At 46.6% G+C, this 24,471-nt stretch overlaps 1 protein-coding gene across 1 annotated transcript in view; it reads right to left on the bottom strand.

Moving 5' to 3' along the window:
• The window catches only part of FTSJ3 (FtsJ RNA 2'-O-methyltransferase 3), a 52,031-nt gene that overhangs the window by 6,550 nt on the left and 21,010 nt on the right, over positions 1 to 24,471 (bottom strand). Inside the window, exons 6-19 of the mRNA XM_073588277.1 lie at positions 20,405 to 20,504; positions 19,405 to 19,599; positions 18,332 to 18,447; positions 18,122 to 18,220; positions 17,646 to 17,746; positions 17,468 to 17,554; positions 16,951 to 17,073; positions 16,655 to 16,790; positions 15,975 to 16,174; positions 15,775 to 15,892; positions 14,632 to 14,716; positions 13,834 to 14,017; positions 13,676 to 13,761; positions 3,568 to 3,670 (exon numbers count right to left, since the gene is read on the bottom strand). Of these exons, the coding sequence (XP_073444378.1) occupies positions 3,568 to 3,670; positions 13,676 to 13,761; positions 13,834 to 14,017; positions 14,632 to 14,716; positions 15,775 to 15,892; positions 15,975 to 16,174; positions 16,655 to 16,790; positions 16,951 to 17,073; positions 17,468 to 17,554; positions 17,646 to 17,746; positions 18,122 to 18,220; positions 18,332 to 18,447; positions 19,405 to 19,599; positions 20,405 to 20,504 (1,733 nt within the window). The remainder of the gene's footprint in view (positions 1 to 3,567; positions 3,671 to 13,675; positions 13,762 to 13,833; positions 14,018 to 14,631; positions 14,717 to 15,774; positions 15,893 to 15,974; positions 16,175 to 16,654; positions 16,791 to 16,950; positions 17,074 to 17,467; positions 17,555 to 17,645; positions 17,747 to 18,121; positions 18,221 to 18,331; positions 18,448 to 19,404; positions 19,600 to 20,404; positions 20,505 to 24,471) is intronic.

Raw genomic sequence — 24,471 nt, 5'->3', positions numbered from 1 at the left:
GTTGTAAATTTCTCCTTTGGAAGAAAAACACGGGCTAGCTCCGTGTCGAATTCCATACCCAGAAAGGTCAGACGCTGGGTGGGGATCAGAATGGACTTCTCCTTGTTGACCAGCCAACCTAGGCGGCTGAGAGTGTCCAGGGTTATCTGAAGGCTCCGGAGACAGTCCTGGCGAGACGAACCCTTGATCAAAAGATCATCCAGATAAGGGATGATGAGGATCGCTCTGGAGCGAAGGATGGCCATGACGGTCGCCATCACCTTCGTGAAAACCCGGGGCGCTGAAGCCAGGCCGAAAGGAAGAGCTGTGAACTGAAAGTGGTCTCCCTGAAACGCAAATCGAAGATACTTCTGATGTTGCACACAGATTGGAATGTGCAGATAGGCATCCCGAATGTCCACCGAGCAGAGGAATTCCCCGGGCTCCATGGAAGCAATCACCGACCGAAGAGACTCCATCCTGAAATGAAGAATCTTCACGTGGCGATTGAGCAGTTTGAGGTCCAGAATAGGACGAAGAGAGCCGTCTTTCTTCGGGACCACAAAGAGATTGGAGTAGAACCCGGAAAACCGTTCGTCTGAGGGAACGGGAACAATGACTCCGGCGGAAAGAAGGGAGGAAATGGCCTGCAGAAAACCCGGAATCTGGGCCCGCTGTCGCGGAGGACGAGACTGGAAAAACCGTCTGTTCGGGAGTGAAGCAAATTCGATTTTGTAACCGGATGCGACGAGTTCTCTGACCCAAGCGTCGTCGACAACAGACAGCCAAGCATCCGCGAAAAAGGAAAGTCTGCCTCCCACCCTGGAAGAAATTCCAGGTGGGGGTGACCCGTCACTTAGACGAAAATCTGCCGGAACTGGCTCCTGCAGACCTGGAATATTGACCTCTAGATCTCCAGCGAGGAGCGGGTTTGTAGGAAGGTTTCCTCTGATCCCGCTCCCTGGAGGCAGGCGGCCGATCCTGTTGAGTGGCTCTCTCCGTGGCAGAGAAGGGACGAAAGGGCCTGAACGGTCGAAACCCCCTTCTGTTGAAAGGACGTTTTGGTCGAGACTGGGGAAGCGAAGTACTTTTACCTCCAGTGGCAACGGAAATTATCTGATCCAGCTTTGCTCCAAAGAGCCTAGAGCCATGGAATGGCAGATTGGTAAGCGACTTTTTTGAAGTAGTGTCCGCATTCCATGACTTTAGCCAAAGGACTCGGCGTACAGCTACTATGTTGCTGTTAGCCCTTGCTACGCAGCCGGCCGCGTCCAAGGAGGCGGAAAAAAGGTATTTTCCCGCCTGGTTAATCTGATCTGCAAGATCTGACAACTCGTCTTGAGGAGCTGACGCTAAGATGCCTCTGCGAAGAATTTTTGCCCAAGCGGAAATGACCTTCGCCACCCAGGCGGATGCGAAAATAGGGCAGAGAGAGGCGCCAGATGCCTCAAAGATAGACTCAGCCAGAGATTCAATCTGCCTGTCAGTAGGATCTTTGAGCGATGCCCCGTCTGGCAGAGAGAGCACCGTTTTTGAGGCTATCCGGGAAACTGGAGGATCTACCTCGGGAGCCTTGGACCACTTTGAGAGCAGTTCTGCGTCAAAGGGGTACAGAACGTCCAAGTACTTGCGGCCTGAGAAACGTTGCTCAGGGAGCTCCCAGTGTTTGGATAAGGTAGTGTCGAAATCGTTGTGATTTGGAAAGGTTCGAGACAGAGGTCTGGCTCGTCTAAGGAGAACAGAGCTTTCCTGAGTTGGAGCCTCATCCTGTTTAAGTTTTAGTGTTTGGAAGATAGCTGCAATAAGACTATCGACCATGTCCCGCGTCTTAGAAACGCTGTTCCCCTCTGAGCTAGCTTCCGAATGGGAATCCTCGCCTGACTGAAGGTTGTCATCCGAGGAAGGAGAAGGAGGCCTGGGAGCGGAAGGGCCCTGCGAGCTCGAAGACGAAGTGGACAGAGCCCGCTTCCTAGAAGTCCTTCCCTGTCTGTCTCTCTGAAGGTCGCGGTCAGGTGCGGACGACTCACCCCGAGAGGTGGTCGGGGCAGAGGTGGCTGAGGATAGCTGAGGTAAACGTTCTAAGACCTGGACCAGCGACTGTGATACTTTTGTCAAGTCAGAAACGGACTGTGACATTGTAACGGCCCACTCCGGGGGAAGAGAGGAGGGAAGAGCGTTCCTGAGATGCTGACATATTTGAAGGACTGCAGGGGGGGCAGAATGGGGATGACTGACCCGATGCCCACTTCTTTTTACAGCGCGCACAGGCGTAATAGGTAGCGGTGGGCCTGAAGCAGAGATCCCCTGAAGGGTTGGGCATAAGTAAACTGCACTGATTGGCTGCAGATATTAGGGAATAACTGCCGAGGAGAGCTAATCCTTGCCTCAGAGCCGAGCCTACCGAGATTCTGTGCGAGCAGCAGAAGAAAACGCCGAAGTGCCCCCCAAACCGCGCAGGAAGGAGTGATTCAGGCATCAGGAAACGCTGTGCTGGGAGATGGGCGGAGCTTAGCGGCCACGCCGTGATTGGTTAATAGCGACTGGGGAGGGCATGGCAGAAGAGGGGGCTGGCATCCAAAAGAGAAAGAAGCCCTGTGATGGGCTAGAAAAGGCACGCTGAAAAGAGCGCGCTCAGGAAGGGAGGAGGGAGAGCAGAGGAGTTCCCCGCGCTGAGGGGAAAATGAAAGTGAAAGTGCCTCCCACCCTGACGGCGCCGCAGCCCCATGCCCGACATACCGCGCTAAGAATGAGCTGACCAGGTCCTGACGCTGCGGTGAGTGAGGGGATCCCCGTAGACTCCCTGGCTAGAGCAGGGAAAGTGAAGGAAGGCAAGCGGCTGAGCGAGCGACAGGCAGAAAAAGGGGCGGGAGATTCAAACTTGTGGAAGTGCAAAACCAGGTCCCTTCTTCTCCCATGTCACTGGAGCTTATGCGGGGCCGGAGGGAACGTACAGGCACTTACCTGACGTCCCAGAAGAGGATGACCACAGGGGCCCACGGGGAAACGGCAGGCCGCTGGGAGGGGAAGGAGTCCTCTGTACCCGCATCCTGCAGAAGACGGCTTGAAACACCTGCGATCGCCGTCTTCCTCTCAGCCCTGTCCCGAGAAAGGGGTGAGGAGGGGGATTCGGCAAGGACCAGCCACCTGTCCGTAACCCTTGTCACCAGAAGGTGATAGGGAAAAGTCCTGCCTGCGGTACTGAGAGTTGCGATGTGGGTGACACCACACTGCTCGCTCAGCCGCATGATATGGGAAATCAGAGTAACAACTATACCCTGTTTCCCGATGGAAAAGAACCTAAAAGAGAAAAGAGGGAAAAATTAAAAAGTTCAAACTAAACCTGAAAGGAAAATTGGATTAAAACTGCGGATCTGGGGAGATCCCGGTCCGCCTCCTACAGACACTAAGCACAAACTGAGGTGCTTGGTGCCTGTCGGTGGGTGTATACTGCCGGGGAGGAGCTAATTTTCTTGTTTTTGCATAGTGTCAGCCTCCTAGCAGCAGCAGCATACACCCATGGTATTCTGTGTCCCCCAATAAGGCGATAAAGAAATAGAATTCAAAGGGTCCTGCTAAAATAGCACCCACCTGTTAAAAGACTTGTCAATCAGCTCCCTGGTGGCTTTTTTCGATGTAGCAATGACTGTTCCAAGAGCAAGGCCTTCTGGGTCCAAGACGCGGGACCGTTTCACTGGGGAGAGAAAGGAACGTTCTGGTGAGCGTCCACAACCCTATAATACCCAATTAAAGAAGTAGTACCCTTTCATTGCAGGAGTGATTCATTTATACAGAGTCAGACTGTTGGGAACTGACAACTCCATGTTGCCATTCCTCTATCACTCTCCCCAGAAATATACCCACAGACAACTCGGTCTTACTATTACACATGCCAATAAGGTGTGAACACATACTTAGACACTAACCGGACAGTGACCAACTGTGTAGGGAATACAACCAACGGAAAAGGAGAAATATGAAGCCAGTCATTTAATTTCTACATTTCCAAGGGGAAAAACAGAGGAAATTTACAAAGCAAAATTCTAAAAAAAAGATTCTTCAAAACAGTTACTTCACAGAGTAAGACAGACATGTCGGGGATGGACAGTCCCTTACAAATCCATCAGCAGATGAATAGCAAATCAATTTGCCAAACCTGAAGAAGGAAGATCACTAAAAATGGTGTCGCTCAATAGTAATTGTGAACAGTCTGTGGGGTGAGCTTGATGCATTACCAGGACTTGGCTTGTTGGCCTAAACCACACCAGTTTTCCTTAAGTGTAGCTTTGATATATGAGGTGCAGGGGACTAATTCAAGCTTTCGTTGTTGGATCATTTGTCCTTTTCTCTTATAGGGCTTCAAAACTGGTTTTGGCTCATCTTTGCAAAGACATTCTGAAGGCCACATTTTATATTTCACACATTCCTGCATCTGTATTTGTACATTATTCTGAGGATAAGAAAATCTGTTTCTATAGTGAGAATAGATCAGAGCAGATCAAAGTATGTCCTACTGCATTGGTGTTATTATGGCATTAGCGCGGCCCTATAATTTGATTCTTCCAAGCCATCTGACTTTGTGCATGAAGAGCTACAGGCACCCTGCTGGGTAGTAAATTTGTCAATGCAATCAGATGATGCTTAGTAGTCCTGTATGGCTGAATCAGCACCCAACTGACTGTCTATCATAGGGTATACAAAATATCCTGTATTGTAAACCAATTATACACCTAACAATGACTAAAATCATCGATATGAGAAACCGCTAAGGACAAGCCTGTATCAAGCTCCATGTACACCGAGCATAGACGAGTGTTACCAACCGAGTGCTACCTGCTCTACAGCAGTACGATCAGCAAGACAGTGTTGTATGAAGACCAATTATTATCCCGTACCTGGGGTTTAGACTCAGGTGTGAGTCACATTAGGCAAAAGAACACTTAAATCGGTGACACGGGTACATCGTGTTTTCCCTCTTCCCTGCAGCATCAGATATAGGACACCGACACCTTATAACCAGTAGAATGTGTAGGGACTCCTGCAGGATATCTGCTCGTTGACTATCCCTTCCTGTGAGGGGTATCTAGGGCCGACCAAGGCAAGACGAATGTAAGCGGGGCACCACAAACTTGCGAACATTTCTAGGGTGTCAATCTCAGCAAAAAAAAGTAGGGATTTTATTAGGGAATAATTACAAGGCAAAGTATTGAGGTTTTTCTTTCCATTTCCCCTCCTGCTTTCTTTAAAACCCTGGGTATGTGGCATCTTATCTAAACAGACAAAATTATTGTTTTAGTGGATCCCACTGTTCCAGAACATTGTTTGAGATGGAAGTCTTTTCTTTTAAATAAGGTATTAATAAATGCTGTATTAAATTGGATGAAATTAGCCCATTATTAGACATTTCTTATACTCTCCAACTGATTTATGGGTTGTTAGTTTATCAGCTTTGGATCAGACATCATCCTGAGTTTTAGACTTGGTTCGGATTTTTCTTATTCTATAACAGAAACATTTCCACTCCTGGGAAACCCTTAGACTAAACGCTTTGAGCACATAGTTGCCGGCACAGCCATCAAGCCCTCCTAAGCCAATCAAAACATTGGAGATCATTTTCCATCTTTCTCTCTATACTGTGAAGTATAGAGCATGAGCAGTTTCCACAAACAAGCAACCCGGAGAATGAACACCTCATTTCTTTTAACCCAGAGGTCTCAAATACGCAGCCCCTGAGGCAGTCATCTGCGGCCCGCGGTGCACCACGTTTCACCCCGAGGCAGGTAGAAGGGGGAAGGCACGCAGCCATCCAGGAGCGCGCGATGGCTGTGTGCACAGGACCTGTGATGAGGTCACAGGAGGGGGAGGAGTCAGGGGGTCACATGTGTCTGTACTGGTTGTCATGGTGCTGGGTAAGTTTCTGTGTGCGGTCAGGAGAGGATTACAGGGTGGATGTAGCATGGCTGTGTGTGTGTACGAGGTGTACGGAGCGGAGCCGCGTGCGTACGAGGTGTACGGAGCGGAGCCGCGTGCGTACGAGGTGTACGGAGCGGAGCCGCGTGCGTACGAGGTGTACGGAGCGGAGCCGCGTGCGTACGAGGTGTACGGAGCGGAGCCGCGTGCGTACGAGGTGTACGGAGCGGAGCCGCGTGCGTACGAGGTGTACGGAGCGGAGCCGCGTGCGTACGAGGTGTACGGAGCGGAGCCGCGTGCGTACGAGGTGTACGGAGCGGAGCCGCGTGCGTACGAGGTGTACGGAGCGGAGCCGCGTGCGTACGAGGTGTACGGAGCGGAGCCGCGTGCGTACGAGGTGTACGGAGCGGAGCCGCGTGCGTACGAGGTGTACGGAGCGGAGCCGCGTGCGTACGAGGTGTACGGAGCGGAGCCGCGTGGGTACGAGGTGTACGGAGCGGAGCCGCGTGGGTACGAGGTGTACGGAGAGGAGCCGCGTGGGTACGAGGTGTACGGAGCGGAGCCGCGTGTGTACAAGGACCGAGGTGTAGGGAGCAGAGCCATGTGTGTACGGAGCGGAGTCGTGTGTGTATGAAGTGTATGGAGCGGAGCCGTGCGTGTACGAGGTGTGCAGAGCCACGTGTGTACGAGGTGTGTGGAGCAGAGCCGCGTGTGTATGAGGTGTGCTGAGTGGAGATGTGTGTGTACGAGGTGTACGGAGCGGAGATGTGTGTGTATTTTGGCATGGGGTGGGCCCCATTTGAAAGTTCGCACCAGGGCCCATAACTTTATAGTTACGCCACTGCTCACGCTAGAAGAGAGGAGTGTGCCGCTCCGTAGTGGCTGTGGCTCTGAGTGATGACATCCCTCTGGTGCTGTGTAATGACATCACGCCAGTGCGCAGAGAGCAGAGGCGTGACTTTCCCCCCATTGCTGGATTTTGCAGGTGACTGTGGCTGTGCGAGTACAGCAAGATGATAGCGCCGGATCACATGCAGAGCCGACACCATCATCCGCTGAAGTAAGCTGTACATCGCAGCTGACAACCTATTTGAACGGCCACGATCGGTATTAGCACCGATCGCGGCCGTATAACCCCTTAGATACCGCTATCAATTGTGACAGTATTAAGTTTGAAAGGAATGCGGCCCGCCAGCTTGAAATTTTTTTTAATGTGCTGCCCATTTACTCTGCCGAGTTTGAGACCCCTGTTTTAACCGTTAAACTGGAACCTGTCATCAGAAAAAATGCTAATAATCTGCAGATAGAATTCTTGTTATCACCGCAAAATCTCTTTCTTGGAGCAGTCATTGGGGGACACAGGTGATCATGGGGTGTATGCTGCTGAACATAACCTTTGTGAACACTCTGGGAGCAGAAGCCAGCCTGAGGGGAGAGGTGTGACCTGATAGGACTCCCCCCTGGACTGCAAAGCGGAGAAACCTCTGATGTGCCAAGCAGATCGGGATGTGGAGAAAGTCATCCTGAATTACCAAGCAGAGGAACTCATAAAAGGTGACTACCGTATTTTTCAGACTATAAGACGCAGATTTTAGAGGAGGAAATTAGGAAAAAATTGAGACAAAAAAATGTGGTCAATTCTGTACTTAATATCTCCTATCCTGGTGTATATATGGTCCCCTCATCCCCATCCTGGTATGCATGGCCCCCTTATCCCTATCCTGGAATGCACGGCCTCCTAATCCCCATCCTAGTGTGCATGGCTCCTCATCCCTATACTGGTATGCATGGTCACCTCATTCCTATCCTGGTATGCATGGCCACCTCATCCCTATCCTCTATGCATGGCCACCTCATCCCTATCCTCGTATGCATGGCCACCTCATCCCTATCCTCGTATGCATGGCCACCTCATCCCTATCCTGGTATGCATGGCCCCCTTATCCCTATCCTGGTATGCATGGCACCCTCATCCCTATCCTGGTATGCATGGCGCCCTTATCCCTATCCTGGTATGCATGGTTCCTCATCCCTATCCTGGTATGCGTGGCCTCCTCATCCCTATCCTGGTATGCATGGCCACCTCATCCCTATCCTGGTGTGCATGGTTCCTCATCCCTATCCTGGTATGCATGGTCCCCTTGTCTCTATCGTGGTATGCATGGCCCCCTCATCCCTATCCTGGTATGCATGGCCCCCTCATCCCCATCCTGGTTTAACCCCCTCATCCCCATTCTACTATGCATGGGGCTCCCTCATCCCTATCCTGGTATGCATGGCCCCCTCATCCCTATCCTGGTCTGCATGGCTCCTCATCCCTATCCTGGTCTGCATGGCGCCTCATCCCTATCTTTATATGCATGGCCCCCTCATCCCTATCCTGGTCTGTAAGACTCCTCATCCCCAACCTGGTATGCAAGTCCACAGTGCCTCCATCTGCTTCATTACAGGGAATCTTCCACCAGGGGTTCTGTCTGAATCACGTATCTCAGAGATTTACACGGAAACTCTGGTGTAAGCAATCATCGCAGAGCGCAGTATTAATGTGCGCCGAGCCTTACTGCAATCTTTGGGAAGTAAAATGAAAAAAATCAACAGCATGTGAGGAATTGTTTTATTTACTTTTTACGCCGTTCCACATGCGGTATAAGTGATTAGGCGACTTTATTCTTCGGGTCGGTGCGATTACAGAGATACCAGATTTATATTTGGCTTTTATATTTGGTTGTTGTCACACACTAAAAGACAATTTTTATTGCGAAAACTAGTTTTTGCATCACCACATTGTGACAGCTAAAATATTTTTATATTTCGGCTGACAAAGTCATGTGAGGGCTTGTTTTGCGGGACGAGCTGACGTTTTTATTGGTACCATTTTCGGGCACATGACATTTTTTGATCTCTTTCTATTCTGATTTTTAGGAGACAGAATAAACAAAAACCAGCAATTCAGTAATTGCTCTTTGTTTTGTTTTTTTATACCGTTCCACGTGTGGTAAAATTGGTAAGTCCGCGTTGTTCTTCGGGTCAGTTCGAATACAGCGATACCTCATTTATATCATTTTTTTATGTTTTGGTACTTTTACACAAAAAACTATTTTATAGAAAAAATAATTATGTATCACTTTATTCTGAGAGCTATAACTTATTTATTTTTCTGCTGATGGAGCTGTTGGACGGCTTGTTTTTTGTGGGACAAGATGACATTTTCAGCAGTACCATTTTTATTTACATCCGTCTTTTTGATCGCATTTTATTGCACTTCTTGTTCGGCGGTAAGAAGATAAAGCATTGTTTTCTTCTCGCCACAACAGCATCCACATGAGAGAGGAGCCCAGTCCATAGGAACAGGAAACCTACAGAATAAAAGGGGCAGTCCCCCTCGCCTCCTCTGTTGGTTTCCTGTTCTTATGGGAAACTGCAGGATAAAGAAGTATCTGGGCCAAAATGCAGCCGCCTGAGTGGTCTCCGTGGGAATGGCAGGGTCTGCGGCTCCGGAAGCAGCGTCGGGGGAGCCCTGCCTGTCAGACTCCCCCCCCCCCCCATCTAGCGGTGGATGGCGTGAGGATAGGATTCGGGAGAGGCCGTCCTGGCTCACGTGGAACACAGTGCGGCAGGAACAGGCCGGCGTCACTCATCTAGGGGAGCAGGGTGCGAGCTTCAGCCGCCCTGCTCCTCATCGGGCAGTACTTCCGGGTTTCAGCCCGAGCTTGCACACTGGTCATTCAGTGTTCCTAAACCGGAAGTACTTGGAATTCACTTCCGGGGGTCCGGGGTGGCGTATTCCGGCATGGAGAGTGATGGACGGGCTGTAAGTATAAGATCCGGCGGCCTCCTGCTGCCAGTGTGCCCGCATGATGTGCTCTTCAGGAGAATCCGAGGTGCACCCACGGAGTAAGAGAGCTGAACCTTTTAGAACTCGTGCTGTGCCTCTGCCTCCAGAACCGGTACCACATTGACAAGCTCAGCCTACTAAGCTGATTCCCCTTTTTCTGTGTACCTCCCTTTCAGGCCAAGAAAATTAAAAAATCCAAACACAAAAAATGTGCCTTGTGCTCGGAGCCCCTTCCTGACACCTATCTTAAAAGACTGTGTCAGAAATGTTTCAGCCAAACTTTACAGCAGGAGTCATCGGTTCGGTCCGCTGATATACAGACAATGATAAGGGAAGAACGCCAGTCCTTAGAACGTTCAAACAGACCTAAGAAGCATAGGTCCAAAGCAAGGAGTGTTACCCCTGTCTCCATTTCTGCTTCTGGAACTGATCAGGCTAGGTCCTCTTGTTCTTCTGATTCGTCATCATCTGGTGAGGAGGGGCGATCTTGTTTCCCCATAGAGAGCATTGATTACCTGGTGAAATCAGTTAGAAACACCAAGGGGCTTTCAGAGGCAAAAGAAGCCAGATCTACGCAGGAGATCATGTTTGCAGGTCTCTCGCAAAAAAAGAGACGAGCATTTTCAGTTATCGGAGCGGTGAAAGATTTGGTCAGGAAGGAGTGGGACAAGCAGGAGCAGCGAGGGTTCCTCCCTTCATCTTCCAAGAGGAGGTATCCCTTTGATGATGACTTGACAACTTGGTCCAAGGATCCCAAGGTGGACGCTGCAGTGGATTCGACATCTAGACATTCTGTCCTGCCCGCAGAGGACTCTAGGGTTCTATCTGACCCTCTAGGCCGCAAAGCAGAGACATTGCTCAAAAGATCAAGGGAATCCTGTACTTGAGCCATTTAGACCGGCTATATCCAGAACATGTACAGCAAGGTCAATGCTGGTTTGGGGTGACCAGCTGGAAGAACAAATCAAGAAGGGAGTGTCTAAAGAGAAGCTGTTGTCCTCTATTCCATTCATCAGGGGAGACACAGCATATCTAGCTGATGTTTCTGCGGACTCCCTATGCCTGGCGGCTAGGTCAGCTGGTCTCGTTAATTCTGCTCATTGTGCCTTATGGCTGAAAGAGTGGTGCGAAATCAAAGTCTAAGTTGTGCGCAATTCCATGCCAGATTGAGTTCCTGTTTAGCAAGGTGCTTGATGAGATCCTCACCAAGGCGGGAGAGAGAAAGAAGGGGTTCCCTAACCAGTCTGTTCCGTCCTACAGGAGGGCCTTCAGAAAGCGGCCATTCAGTAGAAGGAGGCCTTATGTAAACCGAGATCGCTAGGAGACAAAGGAGAAAGAGTAACAAAGTCCGTTGACCCTGACCCTCCTGAGGGTGGCAGGCTAAAATTCTTTTGCCATAAATCGTGGGAGATTACATCTAATCCCTGGACCCTCAGCTTAGTAGAATCTGGTTTGAAGCTGGAGTTTTGTTGGATTCTCCCGGATTCCTTTATCATGACCTCTCTTAAATCCCCTGCACAACAAGAGGCTCTTGAGGTGGAGGTTTTGAGTCTGTTGTCTAAGCATGTCCTGATGGAGGTGCCGGGAGACCAGGAAGGAACGGGATTTTATTCCCCTTTGTTCCTGGTCTCCAAGCCAGATGGTTCTTATACGTAGAACCATCATTAATTTGAAGAGATTGAATACTTTCCTTCAACGTCACACGTCCAAAATGGAGTCTATAAGATCGGCTATTAAACTTATATTTCCCAGATGCTTCATGACTGTCCTGGACCTGAAAGATGCTTATTACCATCTGGCCATACATGTCGAGTTCCAACAGTACCTCAGAGTGGCGGTGATGATGGGAGGTCATGTCCGACATTTCCAATTCACAGCGATGCAATTTGATCTTTCTATGGACCCTCGTGTGTTCACAAAAGTGATCTTGGAGGTGATGGCTTATTTACATCTACGGGATACACTTATTATTCCATACTTGGATGATTTCTTGATAGTAGGGAGATCTGCCTCCCAATGTAGGGGTGGCCTTGCTGACAAAATTTCATCCTTACATGCGTTGGACTGGATAATCAACCTGGACAAATCCAGACTGATCCCAGTAACTCTTCAATCCTTCCTGAGTCTACACCTAGATTCAGTAAGTCATAGGTGTCTCCTCCCAGAGGCAAAAATGCTGGGTATACTAAATAAGGTTAGGATGGCAACTGATAACCCTTATATGTCCCTGAGAGATGAGATGTCCCTCCTGGGGTCCCTCAGGTCCTGCATTCCAGCTGTCCAATGGGCCCAATTTCACAATAGATGTCTGCAGCAAGAGATCCTCTGTGCGGAAGATCGACTGCAAGGTCACCTAGGGGGTACGCGTAGAATGACTCTGTTGATAGAAGTAATAAGCTCCCTGTCCTGGTTGTTAGATCAGGATCATCTTTCTAGGGAGGTTCAATGGGTAATAAAACCTTCTAGGATAGTTACTACTGATGCTACTTACGATGGATGGGGAGCTCATATGGGTGATGACCAGACCCAGGAGCAGTGATCCATAGAGGAAGCTGATGACTCCTCAAATTTAAAGGAATTAAAGGCAGTCAGTCATGCGTTACATCACTTTCTCCCACAGCTGCGGGGAGGGGGGGGGGGCCTCGTGTGAGGGTTTTGTAGGACAATACCACATCAGTCGCATATATAAATCGGCAAGGAGGAACTCGATCAAAAGCGCTGATGTCTAGTGCGGTGGAGATTCTCAAACTGGCCCAAACCCATCTGTTGTCCCTCTCAGCCCTTCACATCAGGGGAGTGGAAACTCTCAAAGCGGACTTCCTCAGTCGCCATACGTTACATCAAGGATAATGGGTTCTCTGTCACCAAATATTCAGGAAGATAGTGGACTTGTAGGGGCTTCCAGAGATAGACTTGTTCAATACCAGGGACAACAGACAGGTCCAAAGGTATGCCTCCCTGAACAGAGCAGATCAGCCGGAAATGGTTGACTCCCTCCAGTCCCCTTGGCAGTTCAGTCTGGCCTATGTGTTTCCTCCAATAATTGTGCTTCCACTAGTCATCAGGAACATCAGGGAGGAGAGAGCAAGGGTGATCCTCATCGCTCCTTTCTGGCCCAAGAGACCTTGATTTTCATGGCTCAGAGCCATGTCCGTATCCGATCCTTGGATCCTCCCATCAGATTCGGCCCTGCTCTCTCAGGGTCCTTTCCACCATCCTCAGGTGAAAGGTCTACACTTGACGGCATGGAACTTAAGAGGCAGTTGCTGAAAGTAGAAAGTAATCCACAACTAAAATATACAGTAAGGTTTGGAAAAAATTCTTTGAGTGCCTTACTAGTCCCCTTCTCTAGTGAGGTACCGATTAATGCAGAGGGGTCGGGAGCTAGGCCTTTCAGTTAGCATTAAAGGTTCAGATATCAGATTTAGGAGCCCTATATGGTTATAATATTACCGGTGATAGTTGGGTTTCATGGTTTATTACAGCATGTGAAAATAGCGACCCTGTAAACAATGCTCGTTTACCTCCTTGGGACCTTAACCTGGTCCTTGATACCCTGACAGGTCCTCCATTTGAACCTTTAGAGTCAGCTTCTTTAAAATACATATCGTTAAAAACTGCTCTGTTAGTCGCATTAACATCAGCTTGAAGAGTTAGTGACATACGGGCTCTATCTATTGATCCTCCTTTTCTTTTAGTTTTTCCTGATAGGATAGTGGTGAGACCAGACCTCTTCCTACCTCCCTAAAGTGGTGGCCAAATTTCACCGAAGTCAGGAGATTTTTCTTCTCTCCTTTTTTGATAACCCCTCTACACCTGAGGAGAAATTTCACACTCTTCATGCGAGAAGAGCTGTTCTTCATTATATAGACAGAACTCATTACTGGAATATACAGAAAGATGGATATCTGCTCAACTCTACATTAACACAATGGTCTTAGGCACTATACCCACCTGGACGTTCTACAGGAACAACTTCAAAATCGTCACTCTCTTCAACAGATCTTTTTCCAAATTTCTTCTTCATAGATCGAATATCCCTAGAAGAACCACATAGGGTTAATATTATGGACTATGGTTAATTTAGAAGGTCATCTGATGTGTCACCTCACCTGTCGTCATCACTGCTGTCACTGTCCGACTCGCTCAGATCTTCTTCTCTTCCTCCCTGCTTAGTGACCTCTGCCTTTGGCGCAGGATCTCTTCTATCTGCTGCTTTACTGATCACTTTGGAGGAGGCTTCATCTGTGTTTTTCCGTCCTTTCTTAAGCTCCTTCTTCCCCTTTATTATTGTACCTGAAAAGACAGCTACAAGTTTCAACTCTGAATCATCAGCAGTGCTGACATCTAAAGGCCCTTTTACATTTAGCGATGCACCAGCAATCCCGACAACGATACGACCCGGTCAGGATCGCTGGTGCATCGCTAAATGATCGCTAGTGAGCTGCCACACAGGCAGATGTCACAGCGATGCAGGAGCGATACAGCGGTCGTTACTTACCTTTCAGACGCAGTGATCCTGACGTCCTCCCGCCCGCCTCCACACGTCGCTCGTCAGCGCCACAGGAAGCGCCCGACGAGAAATGGAGCCGGCCGATCTCGCGCGATCAGCGACAGACAGCGGGGGAGTCGGTCGGAGGCAAGTATGACACATAGCGATATCGCTAGCAATACCGCTATAACGTCACAAAATCGGTAACGTTATAGCAATATTGCTAGCAATATCGCTATGTGTAAAACCCCCTGAAGAGCAGGAACAGCTGAATGTAATCTATTATCCCCTGTTATCAGCCACTACAGATGACAGACTGAACCACCCCAGCCATTGCAATCACTACTTTAACTTGCCTATCTCTTTTGTGAGGACCACCTACAGCTCTGCTCTGCTATATGCAGTCTGCTCCACTTACCACTCATGGTCTCCTGTAAGATCTTTGCTTGTTTAATCTCTATCTCCTCATCGCCATCAGATTGTAGAACGGATGAAAAAATCCCCTGAAAACATCAGTCACAAATAATTAAACACAAGCATCTTACTAAACCTGAATTTACATCTTTGCCACAATGGTGTCCTATCCCCTGGACTAAATCATATAATCATCGACATCTCTCGCACAACAAGCCATCGCTGCTTTAGAAAAACAAAACCAGGAAAGTGATTGTTTCTAGAAGGTTTTTTAGCCTCATAAACACACAAGTGATCAATTTCCTAAACTTAAAGGGGTTGCACACTGACAAAAAAAAATTGTATCTTTTTTCCTCATAAAAACAGTCCTACTTTTGTCCATAGGAAGTGTTTGGTAATGAAATGGAACCTGTCAGCTAATCCATGCTGCCATGACCACGGACACCATGAATTAGAGCCTGAGTGCACCATTTCTGTCAGGTATATTTTTCTCTAAAACGCTCCGGCATTTCAAAGGGAACATTGTTTGTAGATTCATCCAAGACAAGTCAGATGGGGTCAGTGGTCGGTTTCTACTCACCACAGATTAATGACCGGTCTCCCACCAACGTACACACATGGGAGAGACCTGTCAGTCAAACAGAGTGGGGAAGGGAGAATCCATCAGGGAACCCCATCAGACTCATCTTGTGTATGGTCCCCGGCCAGATCTTCAAACTTTGTTTTCTCTAAAACACCACAGCGGTTCAGAGAAAAACGTACCTGGCTGCAATAACGCACCCAGGCTCTGATTCATGCTGCCCCTGGTTGGAGCAGTATGAATCACTTGACTAGTTTCTTATGAGCTCAGCGCTTTTAGGCGAATGGACTGGAACAGACACGACCTATGGATAAGAGTTTTGATGATTACTGGGAGGATAATACAAACCCTTTTCCCTTTCTGCTTCTATCAATAAACCTTTTTTCTTTTGTAAAAACATGATTCATTTTCAGAGATCTCAAACAATATGGAAGTTGTGTCCTATATGATGAAAACTATACAAACTAATAACTAGGTATTTCTATGGTGAATTGCCGCAAGTAGCATGCAGTGAAATACGGGTAGAAAGCAGAAACTCCCATGAAGAATCTAACAATTCACACTTGCCTTTCCAAACCACAGATTTTTATCTCTCTGGTCACGTTCTGACTTTTCTTCCAGGGGCACTAGCAAAGGGTTTGTTTCATCCTCATCCTCTGGTACCTCTGGAGCAGCAACTGGCTTCCTGAGGAAAAGAAAATGAGAATGTAAAAAACCGAAGGGAAAAAAACACGCTAAAAGAAAAAAACTGAAAACATTATTCTTGCCTTGTTGGCTGCAACTTTTTTTCCTGCTTTCTCACTTCAGTCAGGTCTTCTTCATCCAGGTCACTAGCTAGGGATATTTCATCATCTTCATTCTCCATATCTTCAAGGTCTGAGAAACATATTTCTCCATCATTAGGGTCACCGTGCGACACCAGTGCATCTGCGGCAGCCATGTCTCCATGCGAAAGGGTCTGCAGAAGCTAAAAGAACCAAAAAAATCACATACAAACAGGGCTGTTACCTAGACTACACCAAGCTGGTAATACTTAAGACTTGGGATACAAAGCAAGACAAATTATATTTGAGAAAACCGATGGGAGTCATAGACATAACACAGTGCAGCCCACTATAGGCCACAACACTATCCTTACCAGTGCACAACCTACAAGGCTTCATTTACCCATATGAAATAATAAATGTGCCTTCATAACCATTACAGTCTAAAGAGAATCACAATGATGAGATTAAGTTCATATGTCAAAAAATCTCCTCCAGGTAATTCATTTCTGATAAAGTGCCAAACAAAGGATCATGGAAAGACCTTATACTGCAAGCTAATCCACGACCTTCAAGGGGAATACATCAACACTGCAGGGAAAATCATGACAGCATTCCCGGCCAGGTGGACTACTCTTAACAAGTGGCCTCACTTTCTTTTGTTTTTTGCTGCAGTTGCCTACCTCTTTTTTGCCTATTGTCTTAAGGGAGAACATGCCGGTGTCTCCATTATCAGCAATAGAAACCCCAGGGAGATCCATCTTCAGTTCCATTCTTAACCTCTGACGACGCTGGACTTTCAGTAACTGTTTTTTTTTTCTACAAATCAAAAAGGGCATTGTAAGTGTTTTATCACACTACGCTCAAGCCTTCAAATCAAAACTATATGTAAGTAGTTAAAGAAACAATAAGCTCAATGTAGGGAAGAAACATAATGTGATAGCAAATCATTTTACTGAGACAATTCAAGATTACTGACCTTTTTAATGCTGCCAGTTCTTCTGCCTTTAATTCTGCTAACTTTTGTTCAAGCTTCTCATTCTCATCCTCCTCCGCCTTTTCTTCAGCATCAGAACCTTCACCCTCCTCATCAGAACTGAGACTGAGAAGAATTCAAGCACAAGCATCAGACTCTGTCATATGTTTGCTGTCATTACATATTGTGGAGCTAATCACATGTCCATTTTTTTCATAATCTTTTTTTTTTTTGCTGTGGAACTAGGGTCTACCTAAAAAATAAAAGAAATAATATGGAGACATGTCCTACTTTGGTCCGCTTTGCAGACACAACTTCAAAAGAATGGGTCAGTGAAATGGGCTGGTTCTTGTTGGATCTGGAGCAAGCACAGCTCCTGGGCCTTGTCCATACAATCCCATCCAACTGCTGCAGTAAATATGCAGTGAAAGTCATGAAGAGGTTCATACAGATTCTTATTCAAGGAGCTAAACATTAGTAGTTTGTAAAAATAATGAACTGACGAACAGGAAAGTCTTACTTTATTCCTTCCATTAAACTTTTGGATTCCTCTTTTAGCCTCTTTGCGACATGTCTACGCAGCTTAGATCTCCAGTTCAATAAGGACCTGAAAGGTTAAGATCATTGTTTATAAGCAGTGAAATCCACAATGACTGTTAGTAAAGCAATGATGCACATGATGCACCCAACAGCAGTACCTCAGCTCTTTCCGTCCCAAGACTTTGATATCTTTGCAGCATTCTGTAATATCGTTGGTAGTGGCCGAGTGTTTCTCTAAATCTTGGTCATCTATTACAATCTATAAGAAAAATATTAATGACTACTTTAACGAAGAATATAGTTCCAAGTACCATGGGCAACAAGAGGATGAGAACTGCTCATGCCCTTAGCGCCCTTGTAGTCTTCGAGAAGCAGGAGATCTCAATGCCACAGCGGTTTCTGTGCATATAGGCAGCTGACTCTTCTCTACTTTCCCTTCTCCAGAAGCAGTGGCTAAGTCTAGCACCACTTCAACCTTGTTATATTGATAGGCAGCAATTCTAGACTGACAACTCTTTTGATTGCTGAAACCATCCAGGGCTGGATAGGAATTTATCATGTTTAATCAGAAATCATGTGTCATGGATTTCTCGGGGCCAAATTTCATCTCTTTTTTATATATGTACGTACACACCTCACTGATCTTGGAAAGAAAGTTGACTGGATCTTTAGTTTTCAGGAATTCAACTAAAGATGCTCGTTGGTAAACAGGTCCTTCCTCATATCCTTCTGCCTATGGAAAGAATAATGGTAGTAAGTAATTTGGTCACGCACATCTGTATCTCACACTCATGAGAAACATGGGGCGGTTAAAAATTCATAGGGCAGACAATAAAGAACGTACCTTTGGCTTCTTATTCGATACTAGCTGAGATACTGTTTGCACAGTGCTTTCCACATTCTTGAATGCATATTTGGGATCAAAGAATCGACAGTCAATCTTATCAGGAGCCAAGTATCCTAAAAATAAAAGCCAACCAAAAATGAGAACATTTAACTTTAGAAGATGCTTGGAGCAGACCTCAATAAGTAAATATTAGATGAGGAACTCATCGTAAAGGCTGTAACCACAATTATGTTTTTTCCCGATCAGTCAGGGTTCTGGCGTGGTTGACAGTAAGGGTTCGTTTACACTGCATAACGTGCAATGCTAAACAACCGCCATCCACCAACATGTTTGCTGGTCAGCAGTCATTTAGTAGCCTGTTTATACATCCCGACCCCAACTTCAGATGTGCACTGAATGACCCGTAACGGATAATTCAGTGTAAACAGGCTGTTCTCAGAGGAATAAGTCCTGTTTACCGAAGGTGATGGGCTGCAGAGAACAATCATCCTATGTGCAAACCAAAAGATCATTTCACCCAACGAGCGAGTGTTTGTTGGGAGATCGCCAGCCAGATTAGACTACAAGAGTGTGATGAACCGAGTGTTCCTAGGAACGCTTGTAACCGATAGTCATGCAGTGTAAATGGACATGCAATATAAAAACAATCCGCAGAGCTATTAGCACTGTTAAAAATGCTAGTACCCTGCAGAAAATCTAACTGATAACATTAAAATTCTATAGGAAGTATCAATGATTCAGTATGAACCTTTTGAACACAGGTGCGACATTATTGTGACGTGAATATGAATAGCCAGGGCATGTGTGGCTACTCTGAGGGAATTTGTGCCTGAAAGTCCTGGACGAGGGATAGAACTGTGACTGGCATTAGTTCTATGGCTATCATTAAGGAGGGGCACTGTACCTATGCTCTTATGCTATGCTTGACCCCAGGCAAACAACTGGCGCTCAGCAATGCCCCTGGTTAGTTTGCAAAATACATTTTTATCACATCAATCACTTCTTAAATATGCAGCAAATTCTAAAATATATAAATGCCAGAAACAGCGTAATGGAAAGTTCACATTTACCTTGACACACAACGAAGATCTCAGCACTCTCACTACGAGACGCTTGAGGTTTAGTTGAGCTAACTTTCTTGAAAAAGTTCTTCAGGATCCAAAGTAAGGACTGATAATCGGCAGAGCGAAAAACCTTTGTAATGAACCAGCCGCCTCTTGAAAGACTGTCACATGCAAGCCGCAGTGCCATCAAAGACAAGTGAACTGCATGAAAGAGAAGGTCACAATCCAAAAGTATACAACCCATAGGTACACAAACTAATTGTAGAGTGGACTCAATAGACAGTATACATAGGACATTACTTAAAGGCAAATAAACAATACATTGCTTGGAATTCTCAACATTTCAGAAATCTCTGAGCATTGACAAAAGGGTATAATATTAATCTGGTAATTAGAGTTTGGCTGAGATAATAGACGTCATCTTCTCACATGTGTCTATGGCTGATCAGAATTAAGTGGATTACTCCCCCTTTAAAAAATTGTAATCTGTATGACTCATATGCCTATGTAACAAATTAATTATCTTTTTCTTTGCCTGACCCACAATTGTGACTCTCTACACTAAATACTGGGTCCCTTTGTAACTCATCAGGCACTGCAGGGTGGAGGGTTGTGACATTTTACTATTCTCATGACATACTGTTACCCCAATCCTAGAGAAATTGTAGGAAGTCACAACAGCGATTTCCCTGAGACTCTTTAAAGGGACTATCTTAACCTCATACAACTCCTTTAGGGAAGCGGTCATTAGCCATCAGAAACCCCCATCAGCTTTTATGTGGCCCTTGGGAGTCAATCACTAAATATGGCACTTGGACCAAAAAAAGGTTGTGCATCTCTGGTCTAAAGATTTTCATGGAGCGGCAGATGTGTGGCTGAATAGAGCACCCGGGGGGAGGAGAACAGGTATAGAAAGCATGTAAGCCGAGATCTGGCACCCCAGGTCACATTTTTCATTCTACCATGTTTGGCGGGTTCAGTAGACAAGACATGCAAAAATCCTAACCTTGTGAAAATGCATCGTGAACCCAGTTAGCGCCGACATTAGGCGCTCCATCATTCAGAACAACATCTGCCTTCCACGTTTGAAGCTGCTTCTTCAAAGCCTGTAGAAGTAAACAACCAGGAGTGATGAGATCAGCGGCATCAATATGCCTAAAAGGAATTACTGAGGAATCCTTTTCCAGTTTAATAAAAAGTAGGCATGATCGAATAGCTTGGGAGAACTCCTTATCCAAATAGCTGCCTTGGTACCCCGGATACCTGGAGCGCTCCTGATGATCAGCTGTTCGGCTCTGCAGCTGCATGTGTCGCGGCTGTGTGACAGTCACAAGACATGCATGGACAGCGTGTTTGTTGGGCTCTCCATGCATGTGTTGTGACTGTCACACAACCGTGACACATGCAGCTGCGGCGCCCAACAGCTGATTATCGGGAGCGTTCCAGGTACCCGGGGTACTGATGCAGCTATTCGGTAAGCGCTATAGCTATTCGGATAAGGAGTTCTCTAAAGCTATTCGCTCATCCCTAATAAAAAGGGAACACACTAGGGATGAAATGTACAACTTATCTAAAAGGGGTATTTCCATCTCCAAGATCCTATCCCAATATGTAGTAGGTGTAATAATAATATTAGCAAATACCTCCAATTAGAAATGTAGTATAGTTTTTCTGAATCGCTAGGTCTCTTTCTTCATGCGCAGGCATTCCTAGCTCCAAAGTCAGATTGTAATAGACACAGCATGTCCATATTCTAGTGTAAAAAAATAAATAAAACAACATATTCCTCAAATGTCCAATGATAATCCATTAATCGGCATGCATGACCCATAACGATCTGGATGGTTTGGAACGCAGTTACATCAGTGATGCGACAGCTCTTCACTCCAGCCGGAACACACTGAGATAGCAGCGTGAGAACGTTCCTGCAGTGTGTAGCGCTGACATGAGAAAGGTCAACAGAGTTCAAAACTAATGAACCCCAGTCACCTCACTGACGTCACCACTCGCTGCATGAGAATTATCCCACGATGCGAGCGGTGCCTGTGGTTCATTAGCTATGAACTCCAGTGACTACACACTGCAGGAGCGTTCTGACACTTCTTGTCTTAGTGTGCTCCGGCTGTTGTCGAGAACAGTCACATCAATGATGCGAATGCTCTACAAACCATCCGGATCGTTGTGGAACATGCCCATTCATGGATTATCGTTGGACAGGTGAGGAATAAGGTGTTTTATTATTTTTGTTTTTTTAACAGTGGGATATGGGCATCGATCCGTGGAAAAGCGCGTATAACTTTGCTTTTTTATTTTTTCTGAATAAATGTGTAAAAGAGAGTGGGGAGTTTTTATTTCAAATAAAGGACTTTATTTTTGCTGTGTCTTTATTACAATCTGAGGACGTCTTATAGATGCCTCTCCATTACTAACCTGTGGGCTTGATGTCAGCAGGGCAAACAGCTGACATCAACTCCAAACCTATTACTCCACTTGCCACCATACCAAGGCAAGTGGTAATATCCAGGTAAAATGCCGGCAAGCGGTAATATCCAGGTAAAATGCCAGAATTGGCTCATCTAATAGATGTGTCTTTTCTGGGGCAGCTCCAGGCTGCAATTTTTAGGCTTGGGAGGGCCAATATCCATGTCCCTTTCCCAGTCTGAGAACACCAGCCCCCACTGTTTGCTTTAGCTTGGCTGGTTGTCAAAAATGGGGGATACCACATGCAGTTTTTTTATTATTATTTAAATAATTAATTAATTAAAAATACCGCATGGGGAGCCCTCTATTTTTTTGATTATCAGGCAAAATAAAGCAGATGGCTTGGGTTTGCAGCTCATAGCTGTCAGCTTTACCTGCACTGGTTATCAAAAATAGAGGGGAACCCACGCTATATTATTTATTTATTGCACAGGCGCCGGCTGATGAATACTCATCATCATGCGCATGCTCGCACTGCCATCAAGAGCAGATGTAGGATGATGAGAGTATTACTCTCATCAGCCTATGCCTGTGACTGGCGGTAACCTTTTTACAGCTGGTCAGAGCTGCTGGCTCACACGTTGTCATCTTTCAGCGTGGGAACCGCAGCGCTCTGATCGGCAGTAACGATCTTAACGCCAATCAAACAATTTGTTTCAATGTTAACACTATAACTTTAAAACGCACACGGATGGCACACGGACGCCATCTATGTGCGGTACGTTTTTACAAGGACCCATTGACTTGTATGGGTCCCTGTGATCCATTCTGTCGCTCAAAATTGGACATGTCAGCGTGTTTTGCACACAGACACGCGGTCCGTGAAAATACGCTGACATGTACATAGACCCATTCATTTGAATGAGTCTATGTGTGTCAGTGTCTCCGGTATGTGAGAAAACTGTCACCACACGTACCGGAGACATTTACGTGTGAAACTAGCATAACATGTGGCCTCAAATTCTCTGGCCAAATGGTGAAGTTCTGTTCCTTCGGGGATTTGTGTACTTATCCTAAGTGTGGGGGCCACTTCAGGAGTGAAGGAAGATCTCTGTACAATATATTGTGCCTGTATTAATAAATCCAAAATGGAGCCTCCCTCATCCCTATGACTATATTGGCAGAAAAATAAAATGAAAAAAGTTACTGCTCTTGGTGAGAAGAAGACTAAAGCAAAAGGTGGGAAATGTTTTCATTGTGAATCCTGTCTTAGGGTGCTTTCACATTACATTTTGTGACCCAATCGGGGAATACATCCATACATGCTACAGTGCTTGGACACACAGATAGACTGTGTCTGGGTGTACGCCTCCTGTAGGAGCACACTCCCGAAAATGATGCACAGCAGAGCGCACATTCGCTCTGCCGTCACCATTACAGTCCATGGCCCCGTCGGCTTATACGTTTTGCAAGGGATTTCAGAAGTATACCTCAAGAGGGACATAAGGCTGCTTTCACATTGCGTCCTATCTGTGATGATGATAATGAGGGGACAACTAAAAAGTGATCAACACAGTACAATAAGGCCACGTTCACATGTTCAGTTTTTTACCTCAGTATGTGTAAGCCAAAACCAGGAGTGAGTGATAGATACAGAAGTGGTGACGTGTTTCTATTATGCTTTTCCTCTGATTGTTCCACTCCTGGTTTTGCCTTACAAATATAGATGTGAAAAACTCACCAAATACTGAACGTGGCCAAAGTGTCAGTCAATTCTGAGGCTCAGTAAAAAATTAAAGATTTCTGGATAATAGTATAAAAAAAAAATATAAAAAATTTGTTAACCTTTTCCCATCATGTGACAAATGTACGGCACAGACCAGTTGCCAGTGTACGGAGCGGGCTCAGAAGCTGAGTGAGCACCATACTCAGAAAAACAGGATTTTTGGGTTGCTTACCGTAAAATCTGTTTCTCGGAGCCTTCATTGGGGGACACAGAGACCATGGGTGTATGCTGCTGCCACTAGGAGGCTGACACTATGCACAAAAAAAAGGTTAGCTCCTCCTCCGCAGTGTACACCCCACCGACCGGCAGGGAATTCCTCAGTTAGTGAGAAAGCAGTAGGAGAAGTAACAGACTAGATTGAGAACTGAACAAACAACTCAACTGTAACCAATCATCCAAAGTAAGAACAGGAGTTGTAGAACATGGGAGGGTGCTGTGTCCCCCAATGAAGGCTCCGAGAAACAGATTTTACGGTAAGCAACCCAAAAATCCTGTTTTCTCGTTCGCCTTATTGGGGGACACAGAGACCATGGGACGTCCCAAAGCAGTCCCTGGGGTGGGAAACAAACTTCCATCAGGCCAGTGGACTTACCACCGCTGCCTGCAGGATCCTTCTACCTAGGCTGGCGTCCGCCGAAGCGTAGGTGTGGACCTTGTAGAATTTCACAAACGTGTGAACCGAAGACCAGGTTGCAGCTTTGCAAAGCTGCAGCGCGGAGGCTCTGTGGCGTACCGCCCAGGAAGCACCCACTGCCCGGGTAGAGTGCGCTCTGATCCCCGGAGGGGCCACTCGATGCTTAACCCGGTAGGCCTCCAAAATTGCTGATCTGATCCAGTGAGCAATAGTAGCTTTGGAAGCCGGGTGA

Source organism: Dendrobates tinctorius, unplaced genomic scaffold (assembly GCF_039654945.1).
Source record: "Dendrobates tinctorius isolate UK_male_01 unplaced genomic scaffold, ASM3965494v1 ptg000103l, whole genome shotgun sequence".
Taxonomy (NCBI): Eukaryota; Metazoa; Chordata; class Amphibia; order Anura; family Dendrobatidae; genus Dendrobates; species Dendrobates tinctorius.
Note: the sequence above shows the minus strand (reverse complement) of the source record. Positions and strands in the feature narration are given on the sequence as shown.